Below are 18,128 nucleotides of genomic sequence, written 5' to 3'. Positions count from 1 at the left end.
CCAAAGCCAGGGCAGTGGGAAAAGAATCACCTCTAAGCAGAAGCTTGTCAAAGGTGCCCTGAGATCTGTACACTTCTGCCTCCTTCTGGGGACACTGCAGAAAGCCAGAAAAGGAGGCTCCACCAGCCTGGGATTCTGTGAGAACAGCAGAGCTGGTTTCAAGCCAGCCTGACACAAACTGGTCGCTGAGTATAAAATAAAGTTGTATCATTTTAAAGTATGGAGATTTTAAAAAGTGGGTTGGTGAGATGGCTCAGCCTGACAGCCCGAGTCCATGGGACCCACACCGTGGGTGGAGAGAATCAGCTTCTCAAAGCTGTTCCCTAACCAACTATGCATAAAGTGCCCCCTGCCCAAATCAATCAATCAATCAATAAATAAATAAACAAACAATTTTAAGTGGTTACCACAACCCATGCTGAATAAAAAACATTACAAAACATATACGCCCTCCATTTCAGAACACAAAGTCTTGAAGCTCGGTCCTCTGCGGCCACAGCTGTGAGGGCTGTGAGGACCGGCAGTGAGCACTGGATCGTGAGTCTGTCTTGCAGTCCAGATGTTTACATTCCAGCTCCTGCCCATTGTGTACCATCTACTTCCACTTCGGTCTCCCCCGGGGCCCACCTGCCGGTTTATCAGGAATAAGGTCGGCAGGAGTAAATGTCTGCAGGCGGGTTTATTATAGACAGAAGATCAGGGAAGGCTGCAGCAGGAGGCTGCGTGCAGCAGTGAGCTGTGCCTTCCTGTCCTACCCACCATAAGGAGCTGGCAGAGAGACAGAGGACCCAAGGGTGAGGCAGACCTACTTGAGGAAAAGAATTTAAGATAACATGAGCAGGACTGTGAGGAGAGGATTTTTTGCCTGAATTCACAACAGGGGGACAGAAGGTATGGGATGGCTAAGAGTGGGTATAAGTGCGCTAGCTGGGAGATCCAGAGTAACACCATGGCGGTCGGAACAGATGCAAATGAGGGGCCTTTCTCTGACTCACTTATACTGAGACCCCACCCAAATAGAAATACTTATTTTTCCTTTAATGGTTCTGGGAACTGAACTTGGGACCTTCTAAGTCTAAGCATTCTATCAGTGTGCTGCGCCCCAGCCTTCTTGTGATTTCACGGCAGACTTACCACATTCCCAAGCTGGCCTCAGACTCACTTTGTATTCTGTCTCAGAACTTAGGACCTCACTAGTCAGCTTCCCATGTACCTAAGAATATTGATGAGCCCTGTTCTGAAGCCATTCTCTCCAAGGTTAAAGAGCTGGACTGTGCTGATATTCACACTTGGTCTGTCGGTTAGCTGTCAGGGATGAGTAGACGTGTACTCTCATCTCCCCAGGAAGAGTGCCACATAAAAGGCTGGCGCCACCGCCCAGCTTGGACTAGCCTTGTCTTCTGTGCCCTCTTTTTGCCCAACATACCTCTCATCACTAAGTATTTAGGTTCTGTAGCATGGTTATTAGGTTTCCTTGATTCAGTCCCTGCCTTCTCTAACACATGAACAGCATGGCAAGAAGCATCTAGGCATGCAAATGCTTTGAGTACACGACTTGCCTTTCAGGGTCAGAAATCGTTCCCAGGCTGGGGTGATGGCTCTTGAGTAAACATGCTAACCACACAGGACACATGACCCAAGTATGCGTGTGGTAGCATGTGCCTCACTCATACAATAAGTTGGGAGACACAGACTGAAGAACTGCTTAGAAGCTCACAGGCCAGCTAGGCTACAGTATGCTGAAGCAGCAGAAATGAGAGACCTTGCCTCGGAAAGGCAGAAGAGAGGAACCAACTCCCAAAAGTTGTCTCCCAACTTTCATACATGCAGTGGTATGCACATGTGTTATACATGCAAACACACACACACATCAGCAAAAGTGCATGGAGCCTCTTAAGGACATGTGTGCAGTGGTGTGTCGGCAATCAGTGCTCAACAATGAGCTCGCACAGGAGAAAGGGCAGCACTGACCTGTAGGCCTCTTTGCTTTATACCACATGAACACTCCCTGTAACATTTTCAATGTAGCTGCATTGTCACTAACTTGGGAGGAGCTGGGCGTGGTTGGCTTGAGAGCCAATGTGGGGAGAGCTCAGCACAGCACTGCCAGAGGTCCTCTCTGACTCCACGACTCACTGTGACGGCCATGCAGGTAAACCTGTGCTGTGCGTGCACTGAGACCTCTACATAGTTTTCATGAAGGGATTCCTAAATCAAAATGTCACCTTCTCAGTTTACCAGAACCGTGTCTGCCTTCCCTAAAACTAGCTAAGAGCCCTAACTTGAAGCACCATTTCAGGATTCACCTCTGTCTAGCTAAAGGAGTTATATTAGCTAAGCTTGCGAGGAACCTAGCTCCACTCAGCCCCTCCACACTTCTGGTTAAAGTGGCACAAAGCTGCCATCCCCTAAAAGTAAGGGCTGCTTTGGAAGACAGGGGACGTAAAAAGAAGAAAAAACTGTCTTATCCACATTAACTTTTAATCCTAAAATGAACTGTTTATCCAAGTTATACAATTTGCCATAAAAAGACACTCCCTTCTTCCCCCAGAAACTCTACAAAGCACCTTGTGCTACTCCTTTGCAGAATGTCTGCTCCCTCAGGGAGGTGGACGGCAGGTGTTTTGCCTGGTTCCTGGACATCCATGCAGGTTCCAAACCAGGGCCAAACGCATCCCCCTGGCTCGGTAAGTGACTCAGAGCTGCAGCTGCAGGGGCTTCAAGTGTCGAGCCCGAGAGCTGGCAATGCCGACACCTAACTGTTCTGGAATTTATGGTGTTCAAAACTGGCTCAGGGAATACATACCCTTTTGACCCGCAAACTGCGCCGCTCAGTGGAGTTTCTCACAAACAAGGATTTTTTGGCCAAGGTTGAGCTGTCACTGTCACTGCGATTTAACTGGTGACCAAAGAAAAAAGGGAAAGAAATTAATCATTGAATAACCAACAGAGCTGGTGGCAGTCACAACAAAGGCATTCACCCGATAAGGCAGGTAGCCAGAGGCCATGTGAGCTAGCCACTTCTTCCCCTTCTCTTCCGTGCTGGTCAAACCAGGGCCTCACACAGGCTAGGGAACTGATCAACCACGGAGCTGCATCCTTAGCCCAGGAGCTGGATTTTAAAGGAACTCTTTAAATTTCTTCCCTACTCTTTGGTTTTCTGAACTTAATTTTCTTAAATAATTTGAAGAGCTGCCTTTGAACACAGGTAAGACTGTTAGGCGAAGGTAACTGTTTTTGTTGTTGTTTTTTTAAATGATGAAAGAGTTCTGTCCTTTTGCTCACAGGTGGTTTGCTTCTCTAGAGGACAGCGCCAAGCCTGTGCTGCCCAGAATATGCATGCCTACTCCTCTCCTGGCTCAGGCGCTACGGAAGGTCACCTTATCAGCAAAGGCTGCCCAGAGCCCTCCTGCCCACTCCACCCCCTTATCCTGCTCTTCTGTTTCCCGTGGCACACAGGAAACAGCATGGGCACCACCACCCACAGCACCTCAGCATCTTCAGCGTTATGGTCTGGCTCATTGATGAGAACAAAAGTTCTGCAAAACAGAAGGGTGGAGTTTTTGTTTCTAGGAAGGTGCTCAATAAAAGTAGTTTAGTGCCTGAATAAGTTCAGAAATTTAAAAGTTTCTCTCTCTCTTATTGTATGTAATATTAAATCCATTTACTGTGATTCATAAATAATTCATGAAATAGAACTTGGGAAACTGATGTAAATCTCGTAATTTTCTTCACAGGACTGAGTTTAGTTTGGAGACTGGAGGTCTTAGAACATAATTTTTGTTGTAAAATCCAATTCACATTTTCTCTTCAGCAAGATTAACATGGTTAGAAATGCATATGAAATATGCAAAATACATTTCTTAAGTTATTTTATGTTTCTAAACATAGAAGTTCAACAATTCTTAGCATCTAAATCCTTAAGCTACTTCTTTGCCAAGAAAATTCCATTAGGGCCAGCAAGACATTGAGTGTTTGGGAAAACAAACCAACTCAAGGAAACCCCAGGGTACGATACTCTACACCCACTCTGTGGCGTTCCTGGTCATGAGTCAGATTTGCAGCTCCTGTGCACAGTCTCTGGTTATTAACCAGCCACTCACTGGCTATGCCGCCATTGCTGGCGCCTCATCACAGGCAGAAGGGGGCGTGGCATCACAGCAGCTGCTCGGCAGCAGCACTGTCCCTTACCCTGCAGATGTACTGACTCCGCTCGCCTGGGGAGAAGGTTTGTGAGCGCACTATCACGCTGTTTCTCACAAATGGATGCTGTCGAGAGCTCAGGCTACTACGGTCTTTAGGGCGAACTGCCATATTGCTGTCAACTGCTTCCTCGGTATTTGTCTCCTTATCAACCTGCAATGAAAGTTGGCGATTCATCAGGAGGAGGAGGCAGGTGCATATTCATATGGGTGCCATTCTTCTAAGGAGTGAGTAACATATCTAAAGTTAGGCAGAGACTCCTCTAGTGCTGTGAGCAAGGCTTGTCCTTCAGAGAACCATACTGCAGAAAGGAGAACGGGGAGGCGGCTTTCTACTTCAAAGAATCCTACTTGGACATTATTATCATTAAACTGATCTTTGTCAGAATAAGGTACAATGATAAAAAAAAAATGGTTAAAAATTCAATATACCACGCCGGGCGGTGGTGGCGCACGCCTTTAATCCCAGCACTTGGGAGGCAGAGGCAGGCGGATTTCTGAGTTCGAGAGTTCGAGGCTAGCCTGGTCTACAGAGTGAGTTCCAGGACAGCCAGGGCTACACAGAGAAACCCTGTCTTGAAAAACCAAAAAAAAAAAAAACAAAAAAAAAAAATTCAATATACCTTCTGGAGAGATGGCTCAGCAATTAAGAGCACTGGCTGCTTTTGTAGGGCCCCAGGTTCAATTTCCAGCCCCCACATGGCAGCTCACATCTGTCTGCAACTCTAGTTCCAGGGGAACCTGACTCCCTCTTCTGGCCACTGTGGGCACTGCATGCACATGGTGCCTATGGTGCACATGGTGTGAGCAAGCACTCAGCATCCAATCTGAGGTAATGTGCTAACCAGTCAGTCAACAGGTTTCCATTATGCAAGTGGTTGTTCACATGCAATAAATCAGATGCTGTCCCCTAAACCCATCTCTCTAGAGTGGTTTATCTCCATGCCCTTTACGGATTCATGGGCATTACAGTCTTGTTGGGAAAACCCCCTGGTGATGATGGCACTTGATCTATTTCTCACCCGACGGGTCAAGTTACCTGTTTCATACTCATGGTCCCTAGGTGTGCTGGTATGGATATGCTGGGCCCATGAGACATGCTACTATTAGGAGGTGTGGCCTTGTTGTAGGAAGTGCATCACTGTGGGGGTGGGCTTTGAGGGCCTATACTCAAGTTCCTCCTGTGAAAGTCAGTTTCCTGGCTACCTGTGGACCAAGATGTAGAACTTCCAGCTCCTTCTCCAGCATCATGCATGCCTGCATGATACTGGATTGAACTTCTGAACCTGTAAGGCAGCCCCAGTTAAATGTTTGCCTTTGTAAGAATTGCCTTGGTCATGGTGTCTCTTCATAGCAATGAAAACCCCAACTAAGACACTGGGCCTAACCAAATCAATGTCATCTTTCAGAACTGGTTTCTGCTAGAACTCCAGGCAGCCAAGGTGAACTTTGAATTCTTACTTCATGTTTAATACTGAAATAGACTTTGCAACTTGATATCATAAAGTAGCCTCTGTGTCCTAATTTATCTATAATAGAAACAATATTTATTTGAGACAGAGTCTTGCCATGGAGTCCAGGCTGGCCTGACAGTCACCATCCTCTTGCATCAGCCTCATGAAGGTTAAGATTACAGGAATCACCACACCTTGATCAGAAAATATTTGTTTTAATTTATTAATTTTTTGGGGGGGTCATTGGTTGGTTGTTTTGGAAATAGGGCCTTGTATGTCAGGTCAACCTATAAACTTATTACACAGCTGATGACCCTCTACCTGTATCTTCTAAGTGTCAGAATTATAGCGATGTGCCCTCTGTGCTATTCATGTGGTGCTGGGGATTGAACCCAGGGCTGTAAGTATTGTACCAATTCAGCTACATCTCAAGCCCCAGACAATACTTTTAAAAAGCATTCACAGAACACTTAGAGATATCAAGGAGTAAGTATTGTTTCTGCCAAGTATAAGGGAAAAATTAATCTTCTGGGCCATGTGAAATTGTAAAGTGCTTTCAATACTGAGTGCTGATATTCCTATAAAAGCCTTTCAGCCAGTTTTGGGGCCCAAATCCTGATTTAGAAGAGAAAACAAGTGGGCTGGTGAGATGGCTCAGCGGTTAAGAGCACCGACTGCTCTTCATGAGTCATGAGTTCAAATCCCAGCAACCACATGGTGGTTCACAACCATCTGTAACGAGATCTGATGCTCTCGTATGGGTGTCTGAAGACAGCGACGCAACAGTGTACTTTAGGCTGGAGCTGAGCCCGGAGCAAGAGGAAGAAGGGAAGGGAAAAAATTCATTTAAAAAAAAAAGAAGAAGAAGAGAAAACACATAACCCCTTGGGTGGCCCCCACAGTGGCTTTGATTTAGAAGGTGTAGCACATGTACCAGGGTAGGGACTCCGGTTGCGAGCTGACCAGGGTCTTCAGCATGCTCCTTCCTGCACTGGCTTGTCTCAGGACCCCTAGTGCATGGACTCTGGTCTTCTGTGCAGCGACTGCCCTCTGCCAAGTGGACCCCAGACTCTTTTGCAGCCACAGTTTCATCAGAGGCCTCTCTTAGCATCATTAAGCTATAGTGAAACAGAACAAAACAAAGTCATTTTCAGTGTGGCCGGCAAGCTCCATGTCATATGAGTAGGCGTGGTAATCCATTTACCTGAGAAGAAACTGAGTCAGACATGTGAATAAAGACACACTGTGACAGTTGGAAGCTCTTTATGTAGATCAAGAAAAATAGATTCTCATTGTAAGTTTCAGGAATCCAGAGCAAAATCACCACTAAAATCACCACTACAAAAGTGTTAAGGTTATGAAACTTGACCAAGTCTCCAGATATTCAACAGAAATATCCAAGGACCACAGACAAATTTTAACTTGAGCATGTAAAAACATGGTATTCACTATAAAATAACTTGATATTATTCAATTCATTGTAGAATTCATCACAAGACAGTTGATTATTCTTAGCTCAGACTTGAGGATTCCCTATTACTAATGATTCATTGTCAGGTAGGCACAGGGTTGTGTAGACGGTTTGTTATCAAGCTATCAGATGACTCATGGCTCACCTGTTCCTCCTTAACAAAAGGGACCTGAATGTGGGTGGTGTCAAGAACATGACCCCATGACCCCATGGCTCAGTGTTTAAGAGCATTAGCTGCTCTTCCAGAGGACCCAGGCTTAGTTCCCAGCTCCTGGGCAGCAGTTCACAAGCCTCTGTAACTCCAGGTCCAGAGGATCAGACACCCTCTTCTGGCCTCTTAGGGAACTGCATGCACATGGACCACATGTATATGTAGACAAAACAACCATACACATAAAATAAAAATAAATAAAAATATCAAAAAATATTTTTAAAGTATTTGATCAGGTTATACAGAGTGTATACCCTAGCAGTACTGTAAAGGCTTAGAACATGGTAGGCTTTGCTGAGTTTCCTGATCTAAGACCAGAAAGAATCCTTTTCACTGACTTTTCAGCCTTAATCAGAATGGGTGACATATTGGCAGATTGACACAGACTGGTTATTAAATGTCTGGTCATCAAAGGAACACAAGAGAGAACCAACAATGACTACACTGAACTGAAAGTCCCCCTTTTAAACCCACTAAGTATATTCCTTGAGTTGGTAGAAAAACTTGATGCTTAGAGACACTAGGGCAAACATTATGGATGCCCCTCCCACGCTGGCTTTAGCCACTGTGTCCCTGTGCCTTTGTACACCACTGCTGTAGTCCTTCCATACAAATGTCTGTGGCTGACATTTATGACATTCCTTGTCACTCTGAATTTATAACATGTTTTATCTTTGCGTGTATGTATATATACATAAACTTGAGTGCAGACCTTACATGCTAACATTAGCCCAACTGCACGTAACAGTATAGCAACTGTTCATAAAAATTAATCTGAAGTCATTTATATATGGAAGCTACTCAAAATGGAGATATTAGCTAAAACCTCTTTTTAGAATACAGTGGACACCTGGGAGACAGCACTTCACATGCAGACACACATGACCTGGCATCCTTAAAGAATGAGTTGCTGACACAGAGGAGGAAACCTAAGACCAACACTGCAATAGTAATAACAGTTTTGCCCGAGTACGGGCAATAGCAATAGTAATAACACCTTTTAATAACACCTAGATAGTAATAACAACTTTTGTCTGAATGACACTTGGGGGGGGGGTTAAGTCAATTTTACCTCATTTATGATTCTATAGCAGTGGTTCTTAACCTTCCTAATATTGCAGCCCTTTAATACAGTCCCTCATGTTATGGTGACCCCAATTAGAAAATTATTTGCTGCTACTACTTCATAATTGTAATTTTGATACCATTATGAATCATAACATTAATATCTGTGTTTTCTGATGGTCTTAGGGACCCCTGTGAAAGGGTCATTCAGACTCCAGGGGTCCCTACCTACAAGCTGAGGACCACTGCTCTGTAAATAAGGCTTCATGCTTTCTAAATGAACAGCTTAGACAAAAAAGCAAATGCATAGAACGCTGTAGCGTTGTCACCAGCAGCAGGAGAAGGAGCCCAGCCAAGGGCCTGACTTTGCCAGTCACTCCATTCCTTCCTCTAACACTCCAATGACAAGGAGAGGCTCAGGCAGCTCGCCCTGACGACACAGTTCCAGACTAAGATCTGAGCCTACAAAGTGCTCGCTCCCAAAGTCCCTTAGAGAAACCAAGGATGGCCCCGGCCCCCCAGAGAAAGGCAGCTGCTGCTTACCAATCTTCCCCTGGACCCCGCTGCTTTGGCCTCAGTCCTTCCTCCTCCTCTTCTTCCTCCTCTTGGGCCAGCTCTTGTTCCACAGCCAACAGCTCAGCTGAAGTTCTTGCAAGTAAGGCTGACACGGCATCCTGCAGAACGGAAACCATATGGCAGTTAACACCAGACACTCCAAATATGATTCAGAAACTCCTCGGATGCAGACTCACATCTCCAGCTGTGAAGAAGCAGCTTGTACCAGACCCAGGTCTCCTGCTGAGAACAAATATGAAAACTGAACAAAATGAAACCAAAAACAAACACAGACTCCAGATGTTACAAGCAAGAAGACCGTCAGGGGCCGTCCGTCATGTTAGAGGGCTGAGGTCCCAGGGAGAGCAAAGATAGAAGAGAGGTGACCGTCACTGCCAGTGTTTCCTCTAAAGGCATTTGTCAACCTAGGCATGAGGACTGCAGGCTGAACAGATGGGCTGCCTGGAACGGCAGCCCCACAGCCCACAGTGTGAAAAGCCCAGCATGGTGCGCAGAATGACTGAGGCAGTCCACATAAGAGGGGCTGGAGGACATGACCGAGCGGGAGATGGGCCCACATCACATTACCCAGGGCATTTCTGTTCAGGCTTTTGCCTTCCTAAGCTGCATCTGTACAGAGCCAGACACAGAGAAAGCCAAAACCAGCTGCTAGCAACCTAAATAGCAAGCAGACATCTCATGACTCCAAGGGCTCTAGAGAGAGAAAACTTGGAATTCAAAACCCCCAGGTGATGCAGGCAACTTTCCCATGTTGTCATCTGACTTCGAGAAGAGCATCAACTCATCCCCAGAATACTTCAGCTGTCGCTTTTACAGGCCCTCATTTGATACAGCCAGCATGCCACTATGGTAGGAAGCCAAAAGAAACAACAGACAACAGAGGAAGAGCCACAAGTGACTCACACACTGCAGTTTATCAGAGACAGCAATTAAACTTTTACAACTCGCATATTAAAGAAAAACTGATGAAATTACAGATTATTCTACTAGCAGGAACACAAAGAAAAGTGCACCAGTGCATAGGAGTACAGCTGCTGCAAGTCGGAGAAGAGAACCTTACCAGCGGTGGGAGGAGAAAGGGTGTGGACCACTTTAACATTTTAGAATGGGTCCGTGGCAAGATGACAGATTACAAGTCCATGTCCCATGAATGGGAGAGAAGTCAAGATAAACAGCCACCAACAGAGAAGACAAACAGCTAAGACAGGTTAGTCAGAAAACTGCCTGGCCACAAGACTTCTCTGGAGGCACAGCGGCTCGACTTGGCTGAGCTACTTGGACTAACAGAGTCCTTCTTGCCACAATCTGTGGAGTCTGACTAGAAAAACAATGGGGAAAAACCACAATACGAGGAGCAGGAGAAACCACACTGCTCCAGCCAGGAAATACACTGGCAAAGCACAAAGTACTTTCTAGTTCATCTTATGGCTTGTTTATTTTTATTTTTAAAATATTAATCCTTTAGATCTCAAGCACAAGAAGCATTTAGAACTGCAAACAGACAAGGCCAGAAAAGAAGGAACCCTCTTAAGCCAAGGTACCAATACAAGGAAGGGCTGGGACGATGGCACGGTCCAGGGTTGGCTGCCTTGCATGCATGAGGCCTGAATTTGATTCTCTGAACCCATGTGAAAAGACCTGGGCACAGCAGCACTCGTCTGCAGTACGGGTGCCGGGGAGGTGTGGCCATATGGACAGCTGGGCAAAGTCCAGGCCAGTGAGGTCCTGTCTCCACAACCAAAGTGAGAAGCACACGAAGAGTGGCAGCCGAGGCTGCCCGTGGTCTGCACAAGGATGCTCATGTGAGTGTGCAGGAACTTGCACACAAATGAACACATGCATATACAACATATGTGCACACAAAGGGAAACACTCACGAAACAAAATGAAGAGCCACGAAAAGCTGTGAGGGAAAAAGGCCAACCTGCATGCAAGGGCAGAAACATCCGCCTTCTGGTGAGCAAACCACACTCAGGAAAACCCAGAATGACATAAACCCTGAGAGGAGTAACACCATGCTGTGCTAAGCACAGTCCTCTCTCAAAACTGGTGAGAGAGTAAAACACACAAACGCATATACGTGCACATATACACAGACACACAGACACACACACACAGAAAAGCATTCCCGACAACCTCACTAAGATGGCACCATGGCAGAAATCTGAGGAATACTATACATAGAGGAAGAAAACAGTCTTATTGACAAAAACACATTTTATGTGAGAAACAAATGAATGGGAGAGCTAGGAAGGAATAAATCACACGATCAGAGCAAACCAGTGAACCCTTAACACTCAGGTGTGGGAGGGGAGATTACAAAAAATCTAATCATCCAGCCGCTGCCAACAGAACCTTAGGAAATGGCACATCCTAAATAATAGCTAAGTGCAAAGGACCTTAACTCACAAATTAATGCCGGCTAACTGTGCTCCTTTAAGAAGCAAGTCTGAGCTAGTGCTTGTCTCCAGGAATCTGACATAATTAGTAAAGATATCCCAACTTAGAGCCAGAGTCTGGAGATCAACCCATCAGCCAGATGGACACCATCTCAGCTATCAGGTGGACCGCTTCCCGTCACAGTCTCTGTGGGTTCTCACTGCTGTGAAGAGACGCCACGACCAAGGCAACTCTTATAAGGGACAGCATTTAATTGGGCCTGGTTTACATTGCCCTACAGTGTATTGTCATCATGGCAGGAAGCATGGCAGCATCCAGGCTGACACGGTGCTGGAGAAGGAGCCCAGAGCTCTAGCATTTAACAGATGAACATCTCTACAACCTTTCAGATATGAACGCAGTGATGAGAAAACACTGGAACAGTTAAATGTGAGCTAACTGATGATCTTGTTGAAATGATGTTCCTAAAACGACAGGTACCAAAACAAATTCAAGACCAAAATTCTGAGAGTCGGAACAAATAAAGACATTGAATTTTCAACCAAAGACCAGGTAGCGGGTGGACCGACCAGACTTCTAAGGAATTAGTGTTGATGTTCTCTCAGATTTCTCCTAAATGGAGATGGAGGGACTGCTTTGGTGCTCATCATTTGAGGGCAGAGGGATGGCTCAGCCGGTCAGGTGCCTCCGGTGCACAAGGACCTGAGCTTGATCCCCAGCACAACTCAAAGTCTGGGAGCAGCAGTGAAACACTCGTGATCCTAGCTCGGGGAAGCACCAACTGAGGACTGGCAAGCAAACGTGGGACATCCACAGGAGAGCCCAGCCTTGTGTTCCAGCAGACTTCTCAGTGAGTAGGGAATAAACCATCTACTAGTTAAAACAAATTTTTGGACAGAAAGATATTTAAGAATATTGATAGCTAAAGATGGAAAACTAACATGCCTCCAGACTGAAAACAGACAATTTACAAAATGAAAGTGTTTCAAATGTGGCATCAAATACACGATCTTAATGAACAAAAATATGAATTAAAATCAAAGGTTTCCATGGCCATTTAAACAACAAAGCCTCAAGTATTTTATGGGAGGTAAGTTCTACTTGAATCTAAGCTGAAAATGGTCTCTCCTGTGATGCTGGGAACAAACAGGGGCTGTGCCCCATGGCACACTGCTGCTCCTCCCAGCGCTGACTCACCAAGTCTAGAGGGTCAAGCGTGGGCTGCTCTGACTGAGCTCCAGGCTCGTTTTCTTCTTCATTCTTCTTGCAAGGCATTTGCTTGGAAGGAAGCAAATTATACCACAGCATGAAAATCTCATTGGAAAATGGTAAATCTGCCAGGCTGATCTGCGTCCCAGCCTACGGGAAACGGAAGAAATGAAGGGAGAAAGAAAAATGAGATGTTTAACTTAGTATTTGTTCTCTGAAAAGACAAGAAATAATTGAGGAAGCTTGTCTTAAAGCAACACACCACTGCACATAAGGACTGGCTGTGTGTGTGTTTGTGTGTGTGTGTATGCATGTGCATGTGTTTATGTACCTGTGTGTGCTCATGTGCGTTCTTGAATGTGTGTGCAGTGGTCAGAGGATGACTTTGAGACACTATTTGTTTATTTAGTTAGGAATGACAGGGTCTCTCACTGAATCTGGAGTCAAAGCCTCTAGCCCCCAGTCCTGGTGTTAAGGCATGCATAACTGAATCTTGCTTCTACACTGGTGCTGTGGTCTAGACCTAGGCACTCACGTATGTGCAAGGGCACCTAATCCACGGGTCCACCTCCCTTCTTCAGCACTGGTGGGTTTTAAAATCTGGACGTGTTTATATCTTCAGCTCTGGCTAGGTAAGAGACCATGCCCAAGTGAACTGCCCTTCCTGGGATTATTTTGTAATGTTAAATTTCCCAACTAACTTCTCCAATAACTAAGCACACAGGTTTTTCTGAATGTGGAATTAAATTTAGAGGAAAAAAAAAAGATAAATGACTAAGTTGAAACCAAAGTATTCCTTTTAATATGTCAGAAGAATGACTTAATTATTCTACAACACCATTATAAAGAAGCTTGAAGACGGAGATGCTGAGTTTGCTCTTGAATGATAATTTAGCAAGTTTTCTTTGGATCTGTGGGTCACTAGAATGTTAAAAAAAAAAAAAAAAGGAAAAGTAAATCAACTTCAGATCCCACCTACTCACAGTCAGAGTCTAACCTCAAGTGCACTGGTTCTTCAAGGCTACTACTTAACGTATCTATTAGGTCTCCTGGAGCCTTTGACACATACTACACATGGTGTCTACTGTACTGACGATGCTTAATGGCCAGACAGAATCATCTTGGTTTCTTTCTAATTTTATCATGAGATAGAATTGTTTTTTCAAATAAAGAAAAAAACAAACAACAACAACAACAAAAGGGAAAACTCTTGTCCTTTTTCCTGTGCTCATCATTAAATATGTGCTCGTCCTGCACTGGACCACACAAACCCAGCGGTTTTGACCATGTGTGCCTTGGCTGGATGCCTCCATTTGTGCCAGGCATCCAGAGGGAGATGATGACCTAACTGTGCACAAGAGTATTCTAAATACAGTTAGTCTTACTGAGTTGAGTCTCACTGTTCCAAGCAGTAACAACTCATGTCTAATACAGTGGAAGGGCAAAGGGGATGAATAAAGAAACCACACACTTAGTGTCTTGCTTGGTTTTAATTTTTTTCTTTGTTTTGTATGTCTGTGTATTTTTTTTTTTTTTTGACAGAGGGTTTCTCTGTATAGCCCTGGTAGTACTGGAACTTGCTTTGTAGACCACACTGTCCTCAAACTCACAGAGATCCCCTGCCTCTGCCTCTTGAGTACTGGGATTAAAGAAGTGCATTGCTGCCGCCACCACCTGTCTACTTAATTCAGTTTGAATCAATGAATTAGGGACGGGACAGTTTGCTATCCAGCTCCAGCATCTAGGCGCATAGCCCAGTGTGGGCAGGTATGTATCAGAAAATGGAGGTAACTGAATTTTCCATCATAAAACTTCCATGATATTGTTCCAGGCCTGAAGGAGCTTAACACAGAGGGCACGCCAGCCACCGAAGCACAGCACTGGAAAGTGCAAACTCGCTCCACTGGCCACAGCAGAGGCAAAAGGTCTTCCACACTCAGAGAACAAGAACGAAAAGACAAGCTCTACAGAACACTAGAATTTATAAGCAGAGTTTAAAAATCTGGAACAAGAGGAAAAACATTCTAGAAACAAACAAACAAACCAGGGCTGGCGAGATGGCTCAGCGGGCAAAAGTGCTTGCCACCAAGCCGGATGACTTGTGCTTTGTGCTTTATCCTCAGAACCTATGTGGTGAAGGAGAGAATGACTTCCTTTCACCGTCACATCCGTGCCCTGGCACATATACACACCAGTGCCCATTCCCAAATAAAGAAATAAACATTAAAAAAAAAAAAAAAAAAAAAAAAAAAAAAAAAGAGCTGTAGCCATTGTTGGTAAAGTGGAAGTAGAGAAAGGCTTTGCAGAACAGGGCCCATGGTGTTATGTGAGAGTGATTAGGATTATGGTGACAGTGCCTACCAGGCATTCCTCCCTGCGGTGTTTACTGACTGAGCAGAGATCGACTCTCAGCGTCTTCTGTTGAAGGGCTGCCTGAGAAATGGCCACCCTGAACACATCATTGTACAGTACAGATTCAGTGGGTGGGTGGACTTTTGTTCGAAATAGACAGCTGACATCCGCCGAGGAGGGAAGCACAGCAACCCTAAAATACCTGTCAAGAATAAGCACGGAATGAGTCTCACGGGCATGTCAATTACAGTGGATTCGCAGCTATCATTTGCAATTAACTACAAAAGAGAGACAATGAGGGAATGCAGAGAGTGTTATCAGATGAAAGTGCCATGACGGGTCCTAGCTTAGCTGCAGACACTGCTCCTAACCCACCCGTGCCCACTGGGCCCCTGAACACGAAAAACCCAGCCTCCTATCACCATGAAACTACAGGAAAGGCACTATGGGAAAACAAGGAGAAGGACGTAGGACGGACCTCCCTGCGTCCATCAACTCAGAGGTAAGCTGCTTCTGAGCTGGAGAAGGTGGGGACATACTAACGTGGATTCGAGAGATGTTCTCCCAAGAACCCTCATTCTGAGCACCAAACTGAGACTGTTGATGAGCAACCCTAGGAATGGAATATATTACCCTACAGAGAAAAAGAAAGGCTAAGGAGCATACTGTTAACAAGATGGGAAACAGATGAAGTTGCGGTTCAAAAATATCATTGTCTTGTATCTCTGAAGGCGCAGCTGTGACAGACTTACTCTCAGAGGATCTCATGCTGCGCAGATGCAGAGCAAAGTGTGAGACAGCAGTGACTCCAGCACTCCTCAGGGAGCGAATCTGACGCTCCATGAACACTCACAGTTCCCAGAAGCAGCCTGAGGTATTTCCCTCCTAATTCCAGAAAGAGAAATCCACGAAACCTCCCCCTTTCAATTCATACTCTTGTCTAACTTATATTCTAAAATATGTCAGTTTTTTCTTTCTAGTTAGGAAAAAAATCTGTAAATTCAATCCCATAGTTGAAAATTCCATGTTATTTTTTATTCTATATCAACATTAATTACAAAGACCCAGCACTAGAAATCCACTGGTGGCTGATGAAAGGCTCAGCGCCCCGAGAGGGCTGCAGGGGCATTTTTTTTCCCCTCTCTCTTCATAGAAAAGCAACATGTCAGAGAGTCAAACGGAAGGAAGGGATGTCTGTCCCTTCAGGTTCCAGCTGCTCTATACCAGATCCCTCTGATTGATTCATCTCAAAATCTTTCCACATCAAACAGGACTGAGGTGATGAGCTTCAGAAGTGAAGGCAGGGCCTGCAGAGATGGCTCAGTGATTAAGAGCGCTGGCTGCTTTTCCAGAGGACCCTGTTCAGTTCCTAGCACCTACAAGGCAGCTCACAACTATCTGTAACCCAGTTCTGGGAGAGCCAACGCCCTCTTCTGGCATGCATGTGATACATAGACATACATGCAGGCAGGCAAAATACCCGTACACATTAAAATAAGAATAAATTAACCCTCCTCCTCCTTCTCTTCTTCCTCCTCCTCCATCAGCTTGCAGTGTTACACACCTTTAATTTTAGCTCAGCACCTGGGAGGTAGAGACTGGTAGATCTGTGAGTTCAAGATCACCCTGGTTTACAGAGTGAGTTACAGGACAGCTAGGGCTAACCAGAAAACCCTGTCTTGGAAAACCATCCCCTCCCACCACCACCCCACAAAAGTAGGGCACAAGGACAGCAGACGAGGGCACTGTGTGGCCCACTCTGCCAGAAGAGACCTCTCCAGAACCAGGCAAACCTGAGCCAGTCCCGGAATAAAGTGGCTGTTACCAACCAGCTGAATACCAACATTTGTCATAATTAGTAGAAAAATGAAATTCTAGAGCCAGGCACCGTGGCCCATGGCCTCAATTCCAGCACTTGGGAGAAGGAGACAGGAGGCTCAGGTGTTTGAGGCTAGCTTGGAACACATGAGATTTTGTCTCAAAAAACTAAAAGCATTTTCCTTTAGAGATAAATAGTACTTATTTTATATAAGAAAAAGTCTCAACATTTTCAGGAGAGTGGATAGACTTACAATGTCTAGCACTAAGTCATTCACTGTCAGAAACCGCTCATGTTTTCACTGACATGTAGGATCGACCCAGCAGAACATGTGTATATGAAACACATATCTATGTGGTACAGTCGAAAAGGCAGAAAGGTAAACAAGAAAGGCTAAGTAGGAATGGGAGAGGAGGGGCTAACTGTGGCCAGTGAACACGACTTACGAAGAAGACAGAAGTCCTGACTCTGCTGTGGAGCTTTCATTTCTGGTGTTGGGAAATGAAAATATATCATAAGATACATATTTGATATGGAAAATATAACCCAGAGTGAAGCTCCCAGGTGCTGTCACATCACAGAGTCTTTGGGTCTGGTGAATTTTGGTTAATGATATTTTTTCTTTGTAACTTTTTAAATAATGAAGTGTAAAATTGGAAAAAAGAAAGGATGGAAAAGAGAAATTAAAAAAGGGAAGAAAGGAAGGAAGGGAGGGAGGGAGAGAGGGAGGGAGGGAGGGAGGCAGGGAGGGAGGGAGGGAGGGAGGAAGGAAGGAAGGAAGGAAGGAAGGAAGGAAGGAAGGAAGGAAAATAAAGTCAAAACAAAAACCTCTCAGAGTCTTGGAGCTGCAGAACACTGCAGAGTATTGCGTACGGTTGATACTTCTGGAGTGTCAGCATTCAGGCTTATGCATTAAGTTAAGAAAATGTTGCTGCATCTCAGGAAAGTTCAGACCAATTAGACAAGCAACTGTGACTACATGCTGCTGTAACAGAAGCATATGCAACACACCAGCTGGCTGAGAGCCACTGCTCCTGAGCTCTCCTCGGGGCTTAGGAAGGCCTAGGGCCTCCCATGAGGTACGGGTGACTGTCACTGGTGGCCTAGGACCTCCTGTGAGCTGAGGGTGACTGTCACTGGGGTAGCTGAGGAAGAACTCAGGTGTGTAAGAAGGGAGCCTGGGGAGATGGCTCCACAGGTAAAAGCATTTTCTGCTCCTGTGGAGGACCCGTGCTTGGTTTCCAGCACTCACACAGTGACTCCTTGGACACCAGGAACACACATGGTGCACAGACATATATGTAGGCAAACATTCATACATTCATACTCATAAAAATAATTAAGGAAGGAAGGGAGGGAAGGAGGGAGG

General features: G+C 45.3%; 1 protein-coding gene across 1 annotated transcript in view; it reads right to left on the bottom strand.

The window, feature by feature from the left end:
* Wwc2 (WW and C2 domain containing 2) overlaps window positions 1-18,128 on the bottom strand; it is a 166,222-nt gene that overhangs the window by 12,860 nt on the left and 135,234 nt on the right. Inside the window, exons 15-20 of the mRNA XM_028757662.1 lie at window positions 14,950-15,142; window positions 12,577-12,738; window positions 8,947-9,077; window positions 6,591-6,774; window positions 4,192-4,356; window positions 2,807-2,899 (exon numbers count right to left, since the gene is read on the bottom strand). Of these exons, the coding sequence (XP_028613495.1) occupies window positions 2,807-2,899; window positions 4,192-4,356; window positions 6,591-6,774; window positions 8,947-9,077; window positions 12,577-12,738; window positions 14,950-15,142 (928 nt within the window). The remainder of the gene's footprint in view (window positions 1-2,806; window positions 2,900-4,191; window positions 4,357-6,590; window positions 6,775-8,946; window positions 9,078-12,576; window positions 12,739-14,949; window positions 15,143-18,128) is intronic.

The sequence above is a fragment of the Grammomys surdaster genome, unplaced genomic scaffold (assembly GCF_004785775.1).
Source record: "Grammomys surdaster isolate TR1022 unplaced genomic scaffold, NIH_TR_1.0 126178, whole genome shotgun sequence".
NCBI lineage: Eukaryota > Metazoa > Chordata > Mammalia > Rodentia > Muridae > Grammomys > Grammomys surdaster.
This window is presented reverse-complemented; position numbering and strand designations above follow the sequence as displayed.